This window comes from Vanessa tameamea, chromosome 27 (genome assembly GCF_037043105.1).
Source record: "Vanessa tameamea isolate UH-Manoa-2023 chromosome 27, ilVanTame1 primary haplotype, whole genome shotgun sequence".
NCBI classification, from domain to species: domain Eukaryota; kingdom Metazoa; phylum Arthropoda; class Insecta; order Lepidoptera; family Nymphalidae; genus Vanessa; species Vanessa tameamea.
Genome location: NC_087335.1, coordinates 5031275 through 5053070, shown reverse-complemented (window position 1 = coordinate 5053070; position 21796 = coordinate 5031275). Strand labels below are relative to the sequence as shown.

At 35.3% G+C, this 21796-nt stretch overlaps 1 protein-coding gene across 32 annotated transcripts in view; it reads right to left on the bottom strand.

The window, feature by feature from the left end:
* LOC113392068 (ryanodine receptor) overlaps window positions 1–21796 on the bottom strand; it is a 125255-nt gene that overhangs the window by 48273 nt on the left and 55186 nt on the right. For 21 of the 32 annotated variants that reach the window (XM_064219289.1, XM_064219291.1, XM_064219290.1 and 18 more), the window contains 35 exons: window positions 21431–21630; window positions 19982–20164; window positions 19458–19629; window positions 18377–18546; window positions 17987–18111; window positions 17202–17405; window positions 16697–16866; window positions 15577–15767; window positions 14961–15101; window positions 14694–14848; window positions 14421–14562; window positions 13952–14162; window positions 13405–13482; window positions 12412–12542; window positions 12199–12289; window positions 11880–12029; window positions 10906–11059; window positions 10465–10592; window positions 10103–10183; window positions 9141–9240; window positions 7774–7891; window positions 7515–7595; window positions 7297–7409; window positions 6854–6965; window positions 6401–6537; window positions 5916–6041; window positions 5335–5449; window positions 4810–4948; window positions 4495–4569; window positions 3041–3186; window positions 2552–2695; window positions 1423–1597; window positions 872–1069; window positions 483–588; window positions 21–132 (listed from right to left, as the gene is read on the bottom strand). In XM_064219289.1, the coding sequence (XP_064075359.1) occupies window positions 21–132; window positions 483–588; window positions 872–1069; window positions 1423–1597; window positions 2552–2695; window positions 3041–3186; window positions 4495–4569; window positions 4810–4948; window positions 5335–5449; window positions 5916–6041; window positions 6401–6537; window positions 6854–6965; window positions 7297–7409; window positions 7515–7595; window positions 7774–7891; window positions 9141–9240; window positions 10103–10183; window positions 10465–10592; window positions 10906–11059; window positions 11880–12029; window positions 12199–12289; window positions 12412–12542; window positions 13405–13482; window positions 13952–14162; window positions 14421–14562; window positions 14694–14848; window positions 14961–15101; window positions 15577–15767; window positions 16697–16866; window positions 17202–17405; window positions 17987–18111; window positions 18377–18546; window positions 19458–19629; window positions 19982–20164; window positions 21431–21630 (4874 nt within the window). Of the gene's footprint in view, window positions 1–20; window positions 133–482; window positions 589–871; window positions 1070–1422; window positions 1598–2551; window positions 2696–3040; window positions 3187–4494; window positions 4570–4809; window positions 4949–5334; window positions 5450–5915; window positions 6042–6400; window positions 6538–6853; window positions 6966–7296; window positions 7410–7514; window positions 7596–7773; window positions 7892–9140; window positions 9241–9867; window positions 9968–10102; window positions 10184–10464; window positions 10593–10905; window positions 11060–11879; window positions 12030–12198; window positions 12290–12411; window positions 12543–13404; window positions 13483–13951; window positions 14163–14420; window positions 14563–14693; window positions 14849–14960; window positions 15102–15576; window positions 15768–16696; window positions 16867–17201; window positions 17406–17986; window positions 18112–18376; window positions 18547–19457; window positions 19630–19981; window positions 20165–21430; window positions 21631–21796 lie in introns of all 32 variants that reach the window. The other 11 variants (XM_026628311.2, XM_026628324.2, XM_064219303.1 and 8 more) reach the window with 4 other exon arrangements.

Here is a 21796-nt window from a genome sequence, read left to right as displayed (position 1 = left end):
GTCATGTTTGATCAATTTACCTGTAATTGCTCTGGTAGCACAACGCCGCGTACAGCGTGAGGGTGTGCGAATGGAAACTCAGCAGTTTATCCATTTCTATCAGTTCGAGGATATCAATGCAACGATCCTCCTCTGTAATATGGAACAATTATAATTAATTAATTGTAGCGCCTAAAAGTTTGTTACATAGAATTTTAGACGGTTTTATTTCGGAGCATAAAAAATGCTACAAAAAAAGTCGATCTTCTAATCGTTATATCGAAAACCTTTTCTTCTCGTAAATGTGAAGGTTTTACACTTTCATGCCATCAAGCGTACAACTCGTGTTAGGAATGGCCGAAAGGGTCACCCAGGAACTCACACTGGGTGGCCTAAACTATAGTTACAATATTAAGGATGTAACTGGCTGTATAGTTAATGCTACGACAGTTAGTAATTATAATGAAACCTTAAGTCATATAGATTTTCATAATAATCGTTACCGGGTATGTGTAGAGCGAGCATGGATACTGCGTCTTCACACAGCATGGACCAACCGCGAATGTCAGACAGCTTCAGAGCGTGGACTTGTAACGATTGGTTCGGTACCTGAAGATAATCATTGAAAAATATTAATAAAACATCATGGACCAGGGGCATAGTACAGTAAAGTAAAAACAAGTGAAGTAAGAAAATGTATATGTCTTATTGCTGGACGTGAAAACTACTGAACCTATCGGTATGAGACTAAATCGATTCGGAATCGACCGTAGATTTAGGTTATATTTTGAATTCCGTTGATCTTTACCCATTTTTTATGTAATGCCCAGCTGATTAGACGTATCGAAGTTGTTATATGTATCTGACATTATCAATCACATTTTTGACTTACCCTCGCCCATTGGTGTGGTTTCAAACACTGCACCTTCAGCCTCGGTGGGAACTGTGGGTTGACATGTTTGTCGCTGGTCGGCAGCACTGCGGCACTCAGGGGGAGACTCGTGGATGACCTTCCGAGCTCGATTTGTAGGATCTCTTTCGATGTCGCTTCTACGAATATAGCGGGGAAGAGTTTTGTTTCCGTTTCCATCTGAATGAAAATATGATTATTTTAAACACTCCATTACATAGTTGATAGAAATTCTGAAAAAAATCTATATTATTAGTATATCTAGATGTGGGTCAGAATCCGCCTGGGGTCGCCTTTGCATAAATCAGACAAAGTACATATAATAGTAATTAGATCACAAATACACTTTACATATTTTTTATAAATGTACGATACTATAATCACAGATAATAATATAGTACAAAGCAAATATTTAGGTTTAAGAAGCCATTGAATATTTTTAATGCCCTTTGGAAACTTGAATGGTTCATTTATTTTTTATTTAATTAATCGCCTAAACATTATTAAGTTTAGCTACACGTGATATGGTCGACCTTGAACTTGATGCTGGTGTCCTTCCCCTCGCAGGTGAAGGCGACGGTGCCGGTGGAGGTGTCGACGGAGCAGCCAATGAACATCCCCTGCGAGGCGCCCTTGGCGGTGGCCTCCGCCATCACCTCGTTGTACAGCTCGTCCGCGCGCACCATGTAGCAGGACTGACGATTCACGCTGGAATATTTTATCATTTCGCTCTTTGAAATCTATTAAGACTTAATCCTTTTACACTTGAAACTAGATACATTATAAGTTATAAAGTCTAAAAGGTAATGTTTACAAAATTATAATGTACTTTTATCGAGTAGGTTTGCGGTAGAATTTTGGAATCATCATTTTCGCATAATATAAAACACTCATCTCCGCCTTTACGCTTAGATCTATTAAACTACGCAACGGTTTTTAATACAGTTTAAATCAGAACAGATTGATTCAAGAGGAAGGTTTATATGAATATTACATCCATTAACATAGCACTTAGCTAGAAAAATACAAGATTTTTTCTTTTATGTTTGTATAAAAGTTGTATATACCCTTATGAAGCAGGGTCGGGTAGCTAGTTATATGACTGAATGTACCGCTACCGCTGATTGGAAATGCAGATTCTCTAGAGAAGATACAGCAATAATATCAGACGTTACTGTTTTTCTCAAAAGAAATACACAATCAACTAATAGTTATATACAATATTTTTTTTAATGGAAAACATCAACTACAAGGCTTTTGCATAACATATATTCCGCCTAGTTTCTCAAGATTATAGGTTCAAGCCCCAGGTCGGACCAATAAACAGTTATGGGGATTTTCTATTCAAAAATTATCAGTAACCGCCTGGAGTCCGGATGTTGGAAATGTGTATAATCCCGTGTCTTGGTATGTAAAGCTGTTGGTTCTGCGCCTGATCTCTTTCCGCTCGTGTCGGATTTGCCATCCAATCGGATTGTGAGAGTGAGAATAGAGTGCACCTGCACCAACCCGCATTGGAGCAGCGTGGTGGAATATGCTCCAAATCTTCTCCTCAAAGGGAGAGGAGGCCTTAGCTCAGTAGTAGGAAATTTACAGGCTGCTAATGTATGTAATGTAAAGTCAAAATCTGCGGTTAAATTTTAGTACCACTTACGACGTTACCTTTCAATGACACGGTCATAATCATCAGTGATTATGACAGAAGACTTAGTCACTTTGTTCTGATTGAAGTCCTTCGAGTGCAAATGGTACTGCGTGGTCACCCAGCCAATGTACACGTGAGTTGGATCTTGACCAGGGAAGATCCTGCGTAAATAAACAGCGCTAATAATTATACTGTTTTACTTACATATTCTGCCATCAAACACCAGTATTTCGTGCTGTTTATGTAGAGGATGTTTAATATTTCTTTCCATACAAATGTCTATGGGCAGTGGTGATCAGTTACCTTCAGTTAGCCTTTTGTCAGTATAGATAGCCACCTATTTTTAATAATAAAAAGAAACTTTTAACTATTTCTGACTTTTGAAAATTTTAGGTGATACACACAGATTTTTGTTCTCTTTTGTGTCTTTTTTGGAATAAAATATCAAATATTAGAAATATCACAACAGTTCTATTACACGATAGTGAGTTTTAAGCATTTGTTACCGAACGCCGTAGAAGTATTCGTTGATGAGTTTCAAGCAGTCCGAGTCGAAGATCTCGTTGCCGACCGTCTCCGTGGCGGCGGCCGACAGCGCGCCCGTCGTCATCTGCTTACGCTCTTGTGGAGGGGTCGCTACTGTTAGGTTGGTCTGGAAGAAAGTGTGTTTATTAATCTCCGACGTAAAAAAGTGAAAAAGCCACCGCGTGTTAATCCGTTGAAAATAAAAGCCGAAGATCGGGCTCAAAAGCATGTCCCAGAAAAGACGACGACGGTGATATCCCGTAATTGTTGTATAAGAGTCGACGGAGACGAGGATTTTTTTCTGTGTTAGACGCGTCAATCAATACCGTTAGCACTTGGTGCCTCAAAAAAAAAAAACCGCAACGCGACAAGCAAACCGACCAGCAAAAGCATTTCAAAGAGCTGGCGTCATTCAGATGACTAAACGACCCGAAAAAAGTTCTATGCAAGCGAAGGATGGTAATGATGGCAGTTCTAAGAATGTTTGATATTGTTAGCACTTTCCGAAACAATTAACATAAATTTTAAAATGTTACACTTTTGTAATAAAAAAATCAAAACATTTTTTATTCAAGTATTAAAGTATCATTGAATTGAAAAAAAAATGAATCGTGTTAGTTTTGAAATAAATGTAAACCATCACGGGTTCGGATAGTAGATTCTTCCGAGAAGAACCGGCAAGAAACGCAGTAGTTACTATTGTTTTCTTTGACATATTTATGGAAAATTATTTTCCATAAATATGTCAAAGAAAAGTGGTAAAAACAACATGAACAATCCATGACGACCTCGGTGGTCGAGTAGTGTGTACACCGGTTTTCATGGTACGCCACTCCGAGGTCCCGGGTTCGATTCCCGACCGAATCGATATAGAAAACGTTCATTAATTTTCTATGTTGTCATGGGTCTGGGTGTATGTGGTGCCGTCGTTACTTCTGATTTTCCATAACACAAGTGCTTTAGCTACTTACATTGGGATCAGAGTAATGTATGTGATGTTGTCCAATATTTATTTATATTTACTTATTTAATTTTAATGCGAGTCGACGCACAGATAAAGGTGGATTGCTTTCAAAATATTATTATATGTCGGTCTGATACTCTCTACTATTAATTTCATGAACATAAGGTATTCCTGGGAAACAATGATGATGTTATAACTAATTTCAACGAAGAAATGAAATCAGTTGTTGTTTTACATAAATATTTATGAACGATTTTGGTCATACCAATTTTTAGATACAATCAAATAATTTTGCCTCAAGATAAAGGTGTTAAAGATATACAGATAAGTCACAGTCATAAAACAAAAGAAAAACCATTAATATACAATTTAAGACGACACAGCGACTACAGAAGACTGAAGATGTAATTGAAGATTAGGTTATAAATTTGAAAAGACATAGACCAATAATTATACAGAGACTGAACTTACATTCAAGCCCGTCTGGCTTCCGTACAGGTTAGGCCTACTGGATCTAGCCTGCGTATTATTGTACCTTTGATTCGCCTTAGAAACAAAACACATCACGTAAAATATCACATATTTACATTTTTCGGGAATGTTATTTGACACTCTAATAATAAAAACTGGGTAGTTTGTTGGAAAGATAAAAAGTGCAGATTATTAATATTAAAAACTGGGACTTTCAATCAAATATTATGTAAAATTTTCTAAAAACTAAGTTAAATTATAACGGTTTTCAAAGCAAAAATAACTTTATACACGATGAAACAGAATTGAAATCACCTGAGATATTCTTATTTGGGGGTTAGGCCGTTTCATTCCCCTCTCAGGAGACACCTCGGTGTCGCTGAATGGATCTGGTGTTTTGGATTTTCGAGATTTCGAACGCTCACCACTTTCACCGCGCTTGCTTCTGAAGAATCTGTTGGGATACAAGTATTTATAAATTGTATTCGGAAACCTATGTTCAGAGCTTATAACTTATTTATAAGAATTATAAATTCAAAATATATTTTGAGATGTCTTGCAAGTAATTTACACAAAAGTTTTCCTGATATCTAAATAAGGATAATCTTTTTTGATGAAAAATTTGGAGTTTATTCAGTCATGATTCGTCATTGCGGGTTAACTTCTTACGATAATAATAATTTATAAGAGAAATACTATAAGATATAAGAAAAGCTCAGCAATAATAGCTTCTAATTTAAGTTATTACGGCGATTTAATGAACGATAAAAGTTTAAAATGATTCTGAAAACTTCAGAACAACTTTAGGAATTATTGAATAGGTAAATAGTTGTTCCTTACTTGAAAGGAGATCTTCCTCTCTTATCCGCTTTCTTATCTTCTACGCTCTGAACTCCAAGCTCATATTTAGACATTTCTGCTTCGCTGGTGGAACGATGCATACCGTTGACAGTACCTGAACCCATCCATCGTAAGTTTACAAAACAAAATTTTTGGTTCAATATAATTGTCGAAGTTAATAGCTGCTTTAATATTATTGTCAAATGCATACGTGACTAAACAATTGTTATTAATATGTTGTTATTAATATTGAATAAAGACGGTTATGGTTACTCTTTGATTGGAAAAGTTACTTAATCAGTCACGTGATTATATTTGCATGAATATTAATACTAGCCTTTTGATGTTGTATTCAAAAATCTAAACTGAATTTATGCTAAAGATTAAAAAGTTTGAGAAAAGACAAGATGTGAAATAGAGATGAAAATATTTTTAGTTCAGTTAAATAACGTAGCAAAATATTACACCATATGAATATTTCACTATAATAAATACGATATTAAAGGCATTAAAGAATTTGTTAAATTAAATTAGATATGGCAAAGCGAAGGATAAGTTTGGCTTCGAGCTTTTGTCAGGACCTGGTTGCAAATTGTAATTCTGTATCGTGACACCGCGGGGAATGGAACCTTTCCTCGGAGGCCTCGAAGGTTGTTTTTTGGCCTTTGAAGTCGGCATTTCTTCTTGGTTTTCATCATAATGCAGACCTTGGGGGGAGGGAGAAACAAAAAGGGTCACACGGGCAAAAAAAAGCTTTTTAAAAATAATATTTTATAAGGGGATTCAGCGCAACCAAAATAATTAAAAGTAATATACATTTTATTATTACATATAAGCAAAACAAAGTCAAACGAAATTCAACCCATATACCATTTCTTATAGTTTCATAAGAATGATAAATAAATAACTTAATATATACATGTTATAACAAAATCTAATTCAATACTGGTGGATAAACAAATCTACATCACAAGGAATAAGATAACACTTTTTATTTAATTCTCTAAATATATAAAATTTGGGTTCCAGGTAAATTTGGTTATCTGTGACGAATAGTGCAACTGACCTTTAATATCGTTCATGGTGAACCCGCTCCTCATGATCTGGTCGATGTGTGCCGGCATCTGCGCCTCAGTCGCTTCCTTCATCAGGATCTGTTGACGCTCCTTTATCTCGACCCAACGACGGGCTTTCTCAGACTCACTGGGATAATTTAAATAAGTATTAAAAGTACAGATCACGTGACAATTAACAGTCTTCGTTATTTTGAAAAAAAAGTTTGCAGACTATCGTATATTACGAATTTATTGACTATATTGGGATTAAGAATGTTATGTCTCTCGTGTCTATATTAACTGTAGTTCAATTATCCTTCCTACCGAAAATCAAATCCAATCACATATCAAAATATCACTAAACAATGTTAACGTAAATGACACTTATCCACCAGCTATCACAGGTTAATTCTTACTGAATAACTCTGATGACGATTGAAATTTATTAAAAATACAATTCTTACTCAATGAATTCTGCTTGGCAAATAACTGGCAAGGACAGACGAAGGAATTCCCAATTTGCCTTCTCCATAGTCTCAAATGTGTTATGAGATATTTTGAGACATGGCGGAGTATCTGAAATCAATACAAATATGGGTATTTTTAATCCTCGTTCCTGTACACTGTAAGAACGGTTTCATTTTTATTACCATTTATTGTTTTTTGAAAATATTCGAAGTATATACTCGTACTTCAGTTCTTTAACATTCAATATTCATAAAATAACAACTTGTAATTATCTAACTATTAAGCTAAGACCTCTTTTGGCGGAGAAGGTTTGGAGCTTAATTGACCTCGCTTGTTGAATACGGCATGGCATATTTTCAACCGACGCGTGCAATCGTGCATAACTTCACGATGTTTTCGTTCACTAGTATGAAATGTATTATGCAAATTAGGCACTTACCGGATCCTGCAGGTATCCTTGTCACATCAATTCTGGTGTCTGCCATTTCATCTGTATTTTCGAATATTGGCTGGTCCTTCGTATACCAGTGTGTGACATCCCGTTTCATATTACTAAAAACATCATAACCCCAGATTTTTTTTGCCATAATTGTGAAGTGGAAGACTTAGGATGTACGTGTTATATACGACAGTGTTTAAAGATATGAGAATACTTACACACAGAACGGCTCATAACCTTCTTGAAGACCACACGTTGTAAAATATTTCAGAGAGTTTACATCTTGACCATAGGAAAGCCTAAAAATTAAAACATTTAGCAAATATAGCAAATAAAAGAACATTTCATAAAAAATAGTGGGTAAAAAATATTTAGTATTTCAGTAGAACAGTTATAATAAATATTAGAACCAGAAAAGAGAAATAGATTTATATATTTGTTTAATTCAAATATATAGATTTGGTAAATGGTATTTACCTTGCTTTTTGGCCAACTCCAAGAGTACAAGCAGGTACGAAATTGTCTCCCTGTACATCTGCGAATGTAGTCTCACCACCCAGAGCATCCATCAGTAATTCTCCATTCAGAGAGAAACCTATCACGCAATTATTATAAATATTAAAATTTGAGTACAATTCGATTCCGACACAAACATGCTCTTACCTGATGGTCAAGTTAGAAAGCAAATTTTGTTCTATAATTACATACTTGGAAAATTTCTTTAGTTTTATATAGACCCAATTATTTTTTATGAGACGCAGAAAAAATGAAACACCAAAAGGTCTAAGGATACTAAAGGTTCAAAAATACCTGCACGACCAAGCAAAACAAGAGTGACCATGACGTGGAATCCTAAATCAATACCCATGCTTGAATATCATAGAAAATTATACCATAAATACTGTACTTTATGGATTTCACATCTAGCTCACTTTTGATTTCTGAACCTACCAAATTACCATTTAAATTAACAAATTGCAACTCAAGAACTCAATTATGGCGTTAAGTAACAAACATTTCGAACAAGCAATGGTTAATTTAGATACTCCAAAGGTTAACATTTAGTAATAATCAAGGCAGCAGGCAATTGTTTTTGGAAAAATAAAACGGTATTCAAATTTGGAATCAAGTCCATTTTGAAAATATTAGTGGCAAATGTGTCAGTGTTGTATATCACAAATTTATTTAAAAGTGCATCAAATATTTGTCACGTAATTAATAAAAATTTAAAAATAATCTATTCAAAGAGATTTGCATATTTTTATATGCATCTCGCTAAACTTAGAACTTTCCATAGAGCGATTTAATATTCAATGACGTTCTAAGTATCTAGTCATGCTTTCGATGATGCTAAAATTCATCGATATCAATATATTATTAATTATAAAAAAAAAACTATCTAATTCTGTTTTATTTATAAGCAAAGCGATGTGATGGTATTACATCGGAAGCAGACGTAATCTTGCCGATTAGCTTAGCTATAAAAGCCTGGCGTGAATTTAACAGTGGCAGGAACATATTTACACATTCAATTGAGTTATTATTTATATACATACAATGTAAAATATTACGAAATATATTTTAAAATAAAGTTTAAATAGACTAAAGGTAAATCTATAGTGTGTTCTATTTAACGCTTTATATTTTTAGTCGAAAATAATTTATAATAATACTTTAATTGATAATAATAATTAATCATTTAGTATGTCCATTTTTATATTTTCCTTTTTAATTTTTGTAAAAGTTTATTTAGAGGTTTATTTCAAAATGAATTATAAACAATGTTCCCGCCACGCCTCTATAAGCAAGCTAAGTGTTGCCAGTCAAAATTCTTCAGTATTTACTTATCGTCTTATCAATGAGATCAAGGAATACTCCTACAACGTCCCCCACTGCCCATTGCTTGCCAAACGACTCCGTACTACCGGAGTACACTTTTTCCTCCTTAAAAGTTAAAGTCTCAATTTACAATTAAGTTGCAAATGCTTTATGCAACAATTCTTGTTTTCTCTATTTCTTCTGTTCCCTTATAATCTTTTTTTTTTTTAAATGTTTTAAGTTTGTAATGTATTATTGGATCGAGGGTGAAAATAGCAACATTAGGAATATTGGGATATTATATATACAGGTAAGTCGAAATACAGAGGATCATAAGGATTGTACTGAATATAATACGGTACCACAAGACGACAAAATCGAGAATACCACCAACCATAACACACTTTTGTGCTTGTCTGATAAATGTTTCGAATTATAATAAATAGTTTGGCAAATTCAAGTCTCGAAGATCCCATTCAAAAATATATTGGCGATCAATGGGCACGAAATTAAATCAATCGATAATTCCTGTATTCAATTAAGACCATTCGAATAGACTGATAGAAGTTAACTTCTAACACAACACAAATACACTAATGTTACGACATAGAAGAAACGTAAATATTTTAGTTTTAATACAACATCAATATTATTTCATGCGTTCGATATTTAAATTTTGTTACGGATATTCTTTTCCGTTTTTTTAGTCAAGACCATTTATCAGACAAGGAGCTGAATTTCCTAATAACTCACTAATCGTTTGGTCGGGAACGTCTAAGAAGCAAGCGACAATGTCACCGATTTTCAACTGCTGTCCGAACGTGTCACTCGTACCAGCGTGCCATTTTAACGACTGTTGTAATCAAACTTTTTAATATTCGATACACTTCACCATCAATAATTTTCGACACCAGATTATATTATTGGTATTGAAATGTCTATTTCAAAGTTAATCTAAAACTGTAGTATGAAAAAATTGGATACGTACGTTATAGCCGTCAAAGGCCCAGGAGTTTTCGTCTTGTCCCAGCATCATACCGGGCGCCATGTCCGCGTGAGCCCACCCAACCTAAAAAAATATAATAGAACAATTGTTTGTATTTATGTGGTTAATATTTTTATATAGGCATATATTTTGCTGTATTCATGAGTGCATTAAACGATGGAAATAAAAGGCTGAACTTATATCTGATGGTTATTGATAAATTATCATTAGCCATATGTTACCTATATGTATAAAATAAATCAGTGTTATATAATTTACTAAAATTTTAAGGTTCCTTAGACAGCGAGGCGTAAGGAATATAAGTCATAATTCTATTATGATCAAATAGTATGTCTGTTACTTACCCTCATAGGGCCAGCAGTGAGGATCTCAAATTCGAAATACCATTTTCCCGAACTGACCGCGTAGTTTTTCTCCGCTCTGTATGTTCTGAAATCAGCTTGCTTCTGTTTTGATGCTTCGGCTAATAAAGCTGCAAAACATATTTTAATATTGTTGTATAAATCCGGCTCGAAGGATCAACTTTGAAATATTTTGTTTACTTGTATATTTTGTGCAATTGAAAAGAGCATTTTTTTCTGTAAATTGTAAATTAATTCCCAATGAATTATTTTATTATTATTATAAAGCTGTAATGTTTTATATATTATTCAAGATATCATGGCAAGTGACGTTTTACACGCTCCATGTATGAATTCTTGCCAAGATAGCTATAATAAATTGATCTTTTTCGAATGTTACGATGTTGAAGAAAATTATGATTATAATTATTGTTATACACATACCTTCGTGTTGTTCACCAGTCGGTGGATCGAGGTTATATCCGTAAACGAGAAGAGTTCGTACAGTTTCAGATGCAGTATCTCTGTTGGCTTTTTTAATCGCATCGTCGACTTTCGGGTAGGGGACGAGATGTGGAGATCTGTGCATGTCTGAATCCTGAAGATTACTTTTCGGTTAATTTAAGCTTGTAAAACGAAATCATTTAAATAAAATCATTGCAAATTTATGATATGTAATGCAAAAATATTGAATTGGTAAAGGATATCTTCTCTTGATTCTTCTGTGTGGTAATCCAGACACAACTAGCTGTGACCCTCACACCTAATAAATACAACAAATATTAAATGTGAGAGTCACAGCAGTTGGATCTAGAACTTTCTGGCGACGACCTCGATTCTATTTGAGAAAACACTAAGACTGAAAAATGAATTATTAATATGTGGTCTACTGTAGCGTGGTAACTAGGCCGACATGTTGCCAACTTTAAGACCCAATGTTGTTTCTTAATGCTTTGAGAAGAATACTAAGAATACTAAATGAAATAAAATTTTAAAAATATACAGTAGGTACCTAAGTAAGTATAAGCCTTCACTACTAATACATAAGTCTTGTGCCTTTGACCGATTACCAAAAAAGACAAGCAAATAGTGCAGGACATATTATAGTGCACAGTTCTGTGCATAGCCATAAATGTACGCTGATATATTATGTTTATTAAATTAAAACTATTAATTAATATAGACATTACTTTTTTGACATGTTTAGTGGTTTATTTATATTATTCATGTTAATAATTGTAGTCAATGATTTCATTAAGATTAGAGAATATTATTTAGGCACTTTTTTTTCTTAATTATTTTTATAATGTATGATCCAATTTTTCAATCCAAATTAAATTGGTATGGAATTTTTAGCTGGTTCTTTTTGGTAAAAAAATCGGTGTGTAAAGTATTTTCTTGAACTAATTTAAATCTACCTCGTTGAGACCGTAGGTCCAGCCCTGTTGAATGCGTTCTCGGGCCCATAAGTTGTGCGTGTTTTCAGCCAGTTGATCCACAAGCTCGTCCATCTTCGGTGTCAGGGTGACAGCACTTAGGTCCAGCGGAGCTGGTTTGTAACCATTTGACTAAGAAGAAACCATTTTATTTTAGTTTTTTTTTTGTAAAATAACGAGTTTGGTAATATTAATAAAAAGCATTGTAATATTAAAAAAACAATCTACTATTTCAAGATCACATTATGATGATTGAAACTGATCTAAATGAGAAGTCCGGAAATATCTCCCGACAACTTACTTGCATAAATGGTTCGTTTGGAAGACGGACATTACGAATACGCGCCGGGGGTTTGTCCAAGCTTATGTAGTAGCCCAGAGCGAGGATTGTTCTGAATAAAAAACAAATAATGAATCGATACCACTAAGAAAAATATTTATTAGTACCGTTAAAAAATCATAAATAAAATATGTAAAATGAGAAGGATGAGGTTCCCGCGGCAGGTGTACGTACTTGAGCGTCTGCACGGCGAGCTGCACGTCGTATCTCTTCTCGGCGGGCGGCAGGCGCTCGAAGGGCACGAGGCACGGGTGCACGCGCCGCGCGTCCTCCCGCGCCGCGCCGAAGCTCCAGCCCGCCTCGATCTGCGACACCACCACCTCGCGCTCATCACACACTCGTGTCGCGCGGGCTCGTTAGGTGATACTGGTCATTCGCCCTGGCCGACTCGCGCACAGCGGCTAATCTCAAGGGAGACCAGCCAGCTACGCCGGACATGCTACAGTGCAAGAGTGTGTGCACTAACACAGGTGCACTCTCTATTCCCTCAGTCTTATATCCGGTGGAAAGAGTTCGGAGGCACGACAAACGGCTTTACGTGCGCACCGAGACACAGGAGTGAACACACTGCCAATTTTCAGACGCCGGTCACGAGTATCTTTCGATACAAAACCCAAAAATTTTTTATCGGCACAACCTAGGGTTTGAACCCAGAATCTCGGGATCTGCCGCTTTACATCTAGCCACTAGGCCAACAAATGAGTCAAAGTTTATAAGGTAACGTAGGTAGGTAGGTATATCTTTGATAAATTAATATTGAAACCGTTTTTTTTCTTTCATAAACAAAATTACATCATTTTATTCGTCGCTAATTTAAATTTCAACTTCTAATCTATCTATCTATCTCAAATTTATTAAAATATGCGCATTTTTATCGTGTAGTCAGGCGGACGGTCAAATGATGGTAAGTGGTCTCCATCGCCCATTACCACTGGCGCTGTATGAAATATTAAACATTCCTTTCATCACCAATGCGCCAATAACCTGGAGAGCTAAGATGTTATGTCCCTTGTACCTGTAGTTACTCTGACTTACCCACCCTTCAAACCGGAACACAACAATTCTAGGTATTGCTGTTTGATGGTATAATATCTGATGTGTATGCGTGGGTGGTACCTACCTAGACGGTCTTGCACAAAACCCTACCACCTAATAACGCCTTATTACCTTATTCATCGCCCACATTTCGTGAATATTTTCAGCGAGCTTGTCTCTGATCTGTTCGATGTAAGTTGGTAAGGTTATCTGGAAAAAAAAAATAAGTTTTCTCTTTAAGTTAATACAGACGACTAAGAATCTTATCATTATTTTAGAATTTCTAGAAGAATTAATTTCATTTCAATAGATAAAGTTATCTTTATCATTACAGTTACACACTCACAGTAATCTGACAGTTTATTTACAATGTTTACACATTTAAACTTGCCATAATTTGTAAATAATCAATCATATATTATTTATATATTATTATATCATATATTAATTACTCACAATTAAATCCTCAATCAATCAACTAAATGAATCAATATTAATGGTTGGTGTAGAGTATTGGTTTAAATTTTGAATAACACAATTTATTTGCTCAAAGAAATACCCAATTAAATTGCAATATGATTTAACAAAATCTTGAACCGTTACTGAAAGAACAGTATCAATAACAGTTAGTTGTCCACCTAAATGCATATGGTACAGAATTAAGCTTATAAATACTCACTAAAGCAGTATCAACAGGCGTGGGCACGAATGCTGTATCGTCTTGCACGAGGGGGGGCCCGGCGAGCGCCCTCTTGGCCAAGTTTCCGAAATAGAAACAGGGTTCAAGATTCAGGATCTGTTGCGGCAGTAGCGATTCTACTAGAGGAGAGTACCCCTCAGGAGCTGCGTATCGGAGACGTCCGTGTTCACCGCCGAGGAGAAATCGACAACTATGTACAAGAAATTGGGAATATTATCCGGAGTACAAGAACAAGGAACGCTGGCGATGTGGGCAAGTCCGATAGGAGAACAGCATGTTATGATATACATAAGTACAAGCCATGCCTAACTGTAACGACTATTGACACGTTTAACTTTTAAGTTAAATAATATAAACAAGTACGTCACAGACCGTTACGTCTATAAACAGAAGTACATCAATCGTCAGGTGACATTTGATTTATTAGTAGAAGAAATATATAATTTACCTTAACTTGCTGGAACAGCTGATGACGGGGAAGAACATGCCTTCCAAGTTGAAATTAGTGAAGGAACCCGTGACCCTTATTCCGTTAAACATAAAGTTGATGAGCGGCACGGTCAAGTCGAGAGCGCATCCGATGACGTCACCTAAAAATGTTGACCAAATCTTAACACTATTAAACCAGGAAAACAATAGTTCAGATTTACCCATGTCTATACTAATATTGAAGAAGTTGAAGAATTTGTTTGTACTAATTTTATGGGTAAATTAAAATTACCTTTTCGAATAAATGGTTCTTCTGCGTGAGTTCTATTAACAGGCGTCTTTCTGCCTCCGGACCAGAGGAAGGCTCCATCAAAACCGTACGAGGAAAGATCGTCTCCCACTCCATTACCACCCCACTTTTCACCGCCTCCTGGGTACGGGACATACCTAGGGAAAATAAGTTTTTATCAGAAAGATGTTTTTTTCTAATATTCTTATAATATATTAAAAAAAGAGTTCAGTACAGTTGAGACTAGAAATGGCTGAAAATGATTCTTACCCAGTAGTATTAGCCCATCCAATTCTCAAATGCGGCATCATGTGGGTAGTTTTCTCAATATGGTCCATGGTCACTTCGAAGTACCACTTCTGATACACCGCTGATCCTTCAACTCGGCCCACGAAGATGTTAGGACGCACACTAAAAACATTAAAAATTTGATTTGATACTTGTTATTTTTTTCTTTTACAGAAATCTTTGAAATTAGTCTCATTTTAATAACAAAAAAATGCTTATAAATCGTAATCGTATTCTTCATTAATATTATACAAATTATATATGTGTATATATTATACTTAATTTGTATTAACTATTTTCTAAAAGATGGCAACGCATTCAATGTTTATATGTATAAAACAAGGCCTGAAATTTTATTCTGTAAGAATAAACTTCATTACGGCGATAAGTTTATTTGATTTGTTTAGGATACACATAATTAAGTGCTATAATTATTATAGTCCATGTCAAATATCCCTGACTGACGTAACACGATCGTGTTCTACGTTAAATTAAGAGATGTTCTCACAGAATAGCTCTCATGAGGTTGTACAATTTAAAATGTTTAGTCTTGTTGAACTACACGTTGTCTTAATTAGTGTTACTCTAAAAAAATTACCTCGACACGTGATCTACAAGCTGAGTTTGTAAGAGCAGATTCTTCCCGGGAAGGAGATAGTCACAGATGTTGTTTTGTGAAGATCTGACAGCGACTCCATTACCGACGCAGAGGGAACACAGCACGTCCAGGACTTTCGGGTCACGCCCGTGCTTTTCCAGCAGCGATATAATTACTTTAATGTGTTCATCCTGAAAGTATTTTATCATAAAATAAATGTTTTTGGGTACAATATAATTACTAATATTTTGCCAATCGTTTAATGAATATATAAAGTCTATCCTTTTCAATCATTCAAAATAAATCTACTGATACATTTTTGGAGATAGTTCAGCTATCTTAGTTGGTATGCTCATTCATTTATACTGGAATACAAGCACAAGCATAAGCATCGCTGACTCGTGGTAGAGTAATGATGACTGGATGGTACCACTGATAAAAACTAGTATGGAAAAGAGCTAGTTCAAGCTGAACATTTCTAGCAAATTGAATGAATGGAAAGTCTCGCCTCTATGTTTCGGCCATTCCAGTCCTCGGTTCATGATTAAATAAAATGGAATTGATTATTGTAAAAGTAAAAGAAAATTTCCATCAATCTCAATCATCAATAATAAATGTTTTTTTTTTATTGGCTAATTTATTAAAGAGTCTGATCACTCAGAGATGTCTATAAATAACTAACATTAATTTTATTTTTCGCAAATCCATAGATTAATCAAGCCAACCAATGATATTGTGTCAATTTGCTGTCAAATGTTGTTTATGTGGCTTGTCTACTCTTTCGGTTGGAATAGAGTATAGACAGGAAAATGAAATTGTAAAAAGACCACTTATCCAAATAAAGGATATCCTCAAACTTTTAGCACTTCGAAAATTAAGCAGGAAAGTAATGTGAATAACACAGCTCTACAAATAAATAACACGTACGAAAATTCAAAAAACGCATTTAGATGGTAGTATAAATACTATAATTGTGTATGCATAAATATATACAAATATTCTCTTAAAGAGTCCTTATATATATATATATAAATTTACTTAATCTATGTTATTAATAAGAATATACTGTAACCAACTTATAAATCTTGTATTCTAATATTAATAGTCTCTTCTCACTCACCCTCATCATGTTCAAAGCCTCAGGTGAGTCGATGAGCACGCAGTGCAATACATCCAGCATTCCGGTACCCTCACCAGAAGCTTGGGAGCCGAGTCTCGAGAACAGCCAGTTCAGACGGTTGGAATTGGCGAATTGTGCACAATTAGTGTGATTACCTTTGATTATAGCGGCTGTGGAGAGAAACGTAAATTATATTTATAATGGCCGTTTGATCAGTGATCTCCAATGATAATGAAGGTGATGTTCTTAACGGAACAATTTCTGCCACGGTCATTCGCAAGGGAGATTAGACAACTGCACAGATATATTATAGTGCACATATGTGTGCACTAACACAAGCGTATTGTGTATTTACAGAATTGAAAGGGTTCAGGTTAACCAACGGTTTTACTTGCTTTGATCATATGATATTTTTTACAAATTAATTTTCTTTCCTCCACCAACAAAAAAACTATTACTTATTATCTGCTTTTAGTAAATAGTTCTTCTAAAGTTATTAACTTACCCAAAAGTTGGTACAAATACACAGATATCATATCCCAGCTTTGTCCAGATTCATCTCCGGCGAGGAAACCAGCAAGGAAACCCTGAGACGTGATCACATTTATCTTGTCGATTGCTTCCAGGATCAAGTTAAGAATGCCTTCCTCTTGAAACAGATCCTGGCGATTGCGGAGGGCGCGGAACTTGTTTTGTTTCTCTTCATGCTCTGTAACATAAGCCATAAAAGGTAATATATACTTCTTTAATACTTACTATTATGTTAAATTCGGTTTAATATGTTCGCAAATATAAACACACTCGTGTGCACAGCACATACTAGACTAACATTGATGTCTTCCAAATTTCCTTCCAAATTGCTGCTGAGAATATCTTGAAATATTAAATATTTTTTATTTCTCTAGAGCCCCTAAAGTACAAGCTACTAGCAACCTTTAAATTTCCCACTGCTGGGGTAAGGCCTCCTCTCTCTTTGAGAAGAATGGTTAGGGCATATTCCACCACGCTGCTCCAATGCAGTTTGGTGGATTCACATGTGGCAGAATTTCATTGAAATAAAACACATGCAGGGTTTCCTCACGATGTTTTCCTTCACCGCCGACTACGAGATGAATTTATAAACACAAATTAAGCACATGAAATGTCAGTGGTGCTTGCCTGGGTTTGAACCCTCAATCAGTTGTACGTGTTCTAAACACTCGGCCATCTCGTCCCTAAGTTACTAGAAAAACGGTAAAATTATTTGTCTTTCAGAGATATTATTACATCGATTCTAAAAATTTAACTCACCCATATCTTCGTCTGGTTGCGCGAAGTAATTGATCAGATCTTCCAAGCACATCACCATTTCTCCCAGATTGACAGATGCGAAGAACATCGAATGACGTCGATTCTCTTGTAAAGTTTCAAGGCCACTGCAAATAAGTTTTTTAATTTACTGAGCTGGAAAAATACTAATACCTTACTCTTTACTGTATTGTAAATAAATAATAATTTTGATATACACTTAAAAGTGTTTATTATAAAAAAAGATAAAATGATTATCAACCAGAAGGATTATAATAATTTTATCTTGGAATAGAGGAAGGAACTGAACTATTGATGAGTCCAAAAAAACAGTACATTTCGTCCAAAAAGCGGAAGTAATAAGTTCGTTAGTTAGTAGTACCAAATACTTACTTAATAAACTTGGTGAACAATGAAGAACACTTCCTAATGACTCTGGCTGTGCGCGATTCTTCTTCTTGAGACCTTGAGAAGTCAAGACCGTCATCCATTTTACCTTCCTCGTGCAGGATGGCTTGTTTCTCTTCAACTTTGCCGAGTCCCTTTTTCTTTGTTTCATATGACTGTTCAATAGAAATATAACAAAGAATTATTGTACAATCAGGCAAGTGTCTGATTTTGTCGTTTATCTAGTTTCTGATGGGTTAGGTTAGGTCAGCTCTATTAAAAAAAAATCGAGTTTAATCAACCAGACTATAGAAGTTGAGGGATACTTCACCAAGCCCATCCAGGATTTCTGAAGATATTTTTCTTCACATTTTTTTATTTATTGAAATAGCTACACCATCAACTTAGTAAACATTAAAAACTGATATAGGTAACATTCAAATTGATAAATCTTTAAGGGTGTAAACAATGTTGATGTGTAATTAACGTTCACTGATTATAATCACAAATTAAGCACTTGAAAAACTCAAGTGGTCTGGATACTATCGGCGATCGTTTGTTAAGATACACGAACAGGTTTAAAGGGTGAGGGAGCTATGTAGCCATAGGCACACGGGTCTTAACATCTCAGTTCCCAAGATCGATGATATAAGTCAAATCAAATAAAATCAAATACAAATATACTTTATTCAAGTAGGCTTTTACAAGCAATTTTGAATCGTCATTTAACAAACTATATTAAGTGAAGCTAACGCTGGTTCGGAATGTAGATTCTACCGAGAAGAACCGGCAAGAAACTCAGTAGTTACACTTTTTCAACATTTAAAAATTCAGTCATGTTAGTTAAATACAATTATACATATATGTATGTAATATATCCTGCCTGGAAGTCAACAAGCATTAACTCCACGCTTTTTATCATCTGTATAATCTTGCATCGAATAAACTGGTTAAAATTTCATACGGCGCTATGTCTATGGGCTGTGGCGACCACATACCATCAGATAACCCATTTGCCACACCGCATATGGATACCACAAAAAAATTGATTAAAAGTTTCATAATTTTATATTTATTACAAAATTACCTTATAAGACAACCAAAGGCCAGTTTCCGAATGTTGTACGATGACCGTGGAGTCACCATACTTGATGATGGGAGCTCCGATTACTTCTAAGTCCTTGTCTTCTAACACCACTTTCTGATCGTCTTTTTCTTGGCGAAGACAAAACGCACATGACGCTGTTGTTGCTTCCTCTCTACAAACACAGTTGATTTATTAATTTTTACTATGTCTAATTTAGTTATCAATAAAAGAAAACTTCTACATATTCTTTGGGAGTTATTCTTTAATATTATACTTAGTTATGAATTATTTCATATAATATAAATTCGAGTAATACATTTTCTGTGAATTTTGTCATATTACAAAATACTTTGATACCTTGATCCAGGTATTACTCTTTATTATAAAATGATGATTTGATAGTGTGCTTTTAGGAGCTTATACAAAAATAATGTTTTTATGACAAGCAAATAATGCAACCAAACAAAATGATGAGATAACTTTTCCTACTATTTTTAGTTTCTTAAAGACGAAACGAAGATTACCTGCTAATCAAATACAGCTCATTCTGATCATTGACTCCCAGGTATCTGCCCGTGGTGATGTGGCGGATCCTCATGGGGTGGTACCAGTTGATGAACCCGCCCGCCCACTTGGTGCGCGCCAGCTCCAGGCGCCACAGCGAGCGCGCCTGGGACATCACCGAGCCGCCCTCGTACACCACGATGCTGGAACGACACTCGCGCCATGTAGCCGCTCAATCTTACATTACTAAACAAGTGCCCTATTGAGCACGTCGCTACACCGGAATGTTGACTTTTATAATGTCGAAATAAATAAGAGCTATCAAGTTTTCCTTAACAGCGAAGAGCAGAAATTTAAAGGCTTACAAAAAGTAAGAAGTTAAAATATTCTAGACCTTTGCCTAAAAATCAAATCTAAAATTTTATTAATAATGCGTATATTGTATTCATAGTCATTCAATTAATTAAAGGAACATGCTGTTACTTATATGTAAATAAAATAACCGTTATATAAAACATTTACCAACAGTCTGAAAATAAAAGCGATTTAAAACAATTTTATATCCAATATGTTATCGAGTAGAATGCGTAAATCTGCACCGAAGGTTGCATTAGTGCTTATAATTGATATCCTGCTCGGTGACCAAGAAAAGCATCAAAGACGTACATATGTCGAATCAGATTTTACCTTATAAGCAATACTAGCAGTGCCCGTGACTTCGTGCGCGATTAAATTTAACAAAAAAAGTTAATGCTGTAGCCTAAGTTACTCCTCATTACATCAGCTATCCGCCAGTGAAAGTCCCGTCAATATCGGTTCAGCAGTTCCAGAGATTAGTCGGAACAAACAGACACATCAACACGTATTGGAGCAAAGTGATAGAATAATCTAGAAATATTGTTTGAAAGTGGGTCAAATTGCAGGTTACTTTACGGTTTTTACTTTAAGTCATCATAACTGAACTAGACGTTGAGTTCTCAAAATAATTACAAAGCCTAGCAAATTATAAGAGTTAAAATAGCCCAGTGGTTAGAACGGTTCTTAACCGATGGCCGCGGGACCAATTCCGGGCAAGCATCACTGAATTTACATGTTCTTAATTTGTGTAATACTATTTGAATCATATATTTTTTTAAAAAAAATCAAAAGCACAAATTTTCAATAGGTAAACTTTTTCATTTATGTTATTAGCTAAACATTCCATTTTATTATTTATGTTTTCATCCACTGTAAAAAAAGTCCGAGGTTTGCATGATTTTGACGCTCTAGACACAGCACTATCATCTTTTGCTCGGCCGTGAAAATAAACAACGTGAGGAAACCTGCACGTGTCTTATTTCAATGAAACTCGGTCACATATATATCACCCAATCTGCAATAAGCCCCAAAACTCCTCCTCAAGTAACAATAAGCCTTAACCCAGCTGTGGGAAACGAATTTGTTACTACCTAGAAAATATGCCAACTTACTTCTGCCCTCCGTCCTTACTCCACGTACTGGGTATAGTGAGACACTCATCGCCGCCGTGGAAGAACCGCAGCACGTCACCACCGAACACGTAGCCGACGTACTTCATTCGCGATATGCCTGTTCCGTAGGGCTGTACCGACCAATGGGTCACGTGGAAAGAGGCGTTCACTATCGAGACTTCATTCTCTTTTGTTGTGTGCTGGAAATCGTAAAAAGTTTACGGTTAGAAAATTATGATGACTTTAATAAGCTGATTAATGAAAAAGATTGATCAATCTTTTCAGACCAGCATTAACCACTGATTTTACCACTAAATAATACAGCAATATTTCAACACATGACAATACTTATTTTATACCTCCAAC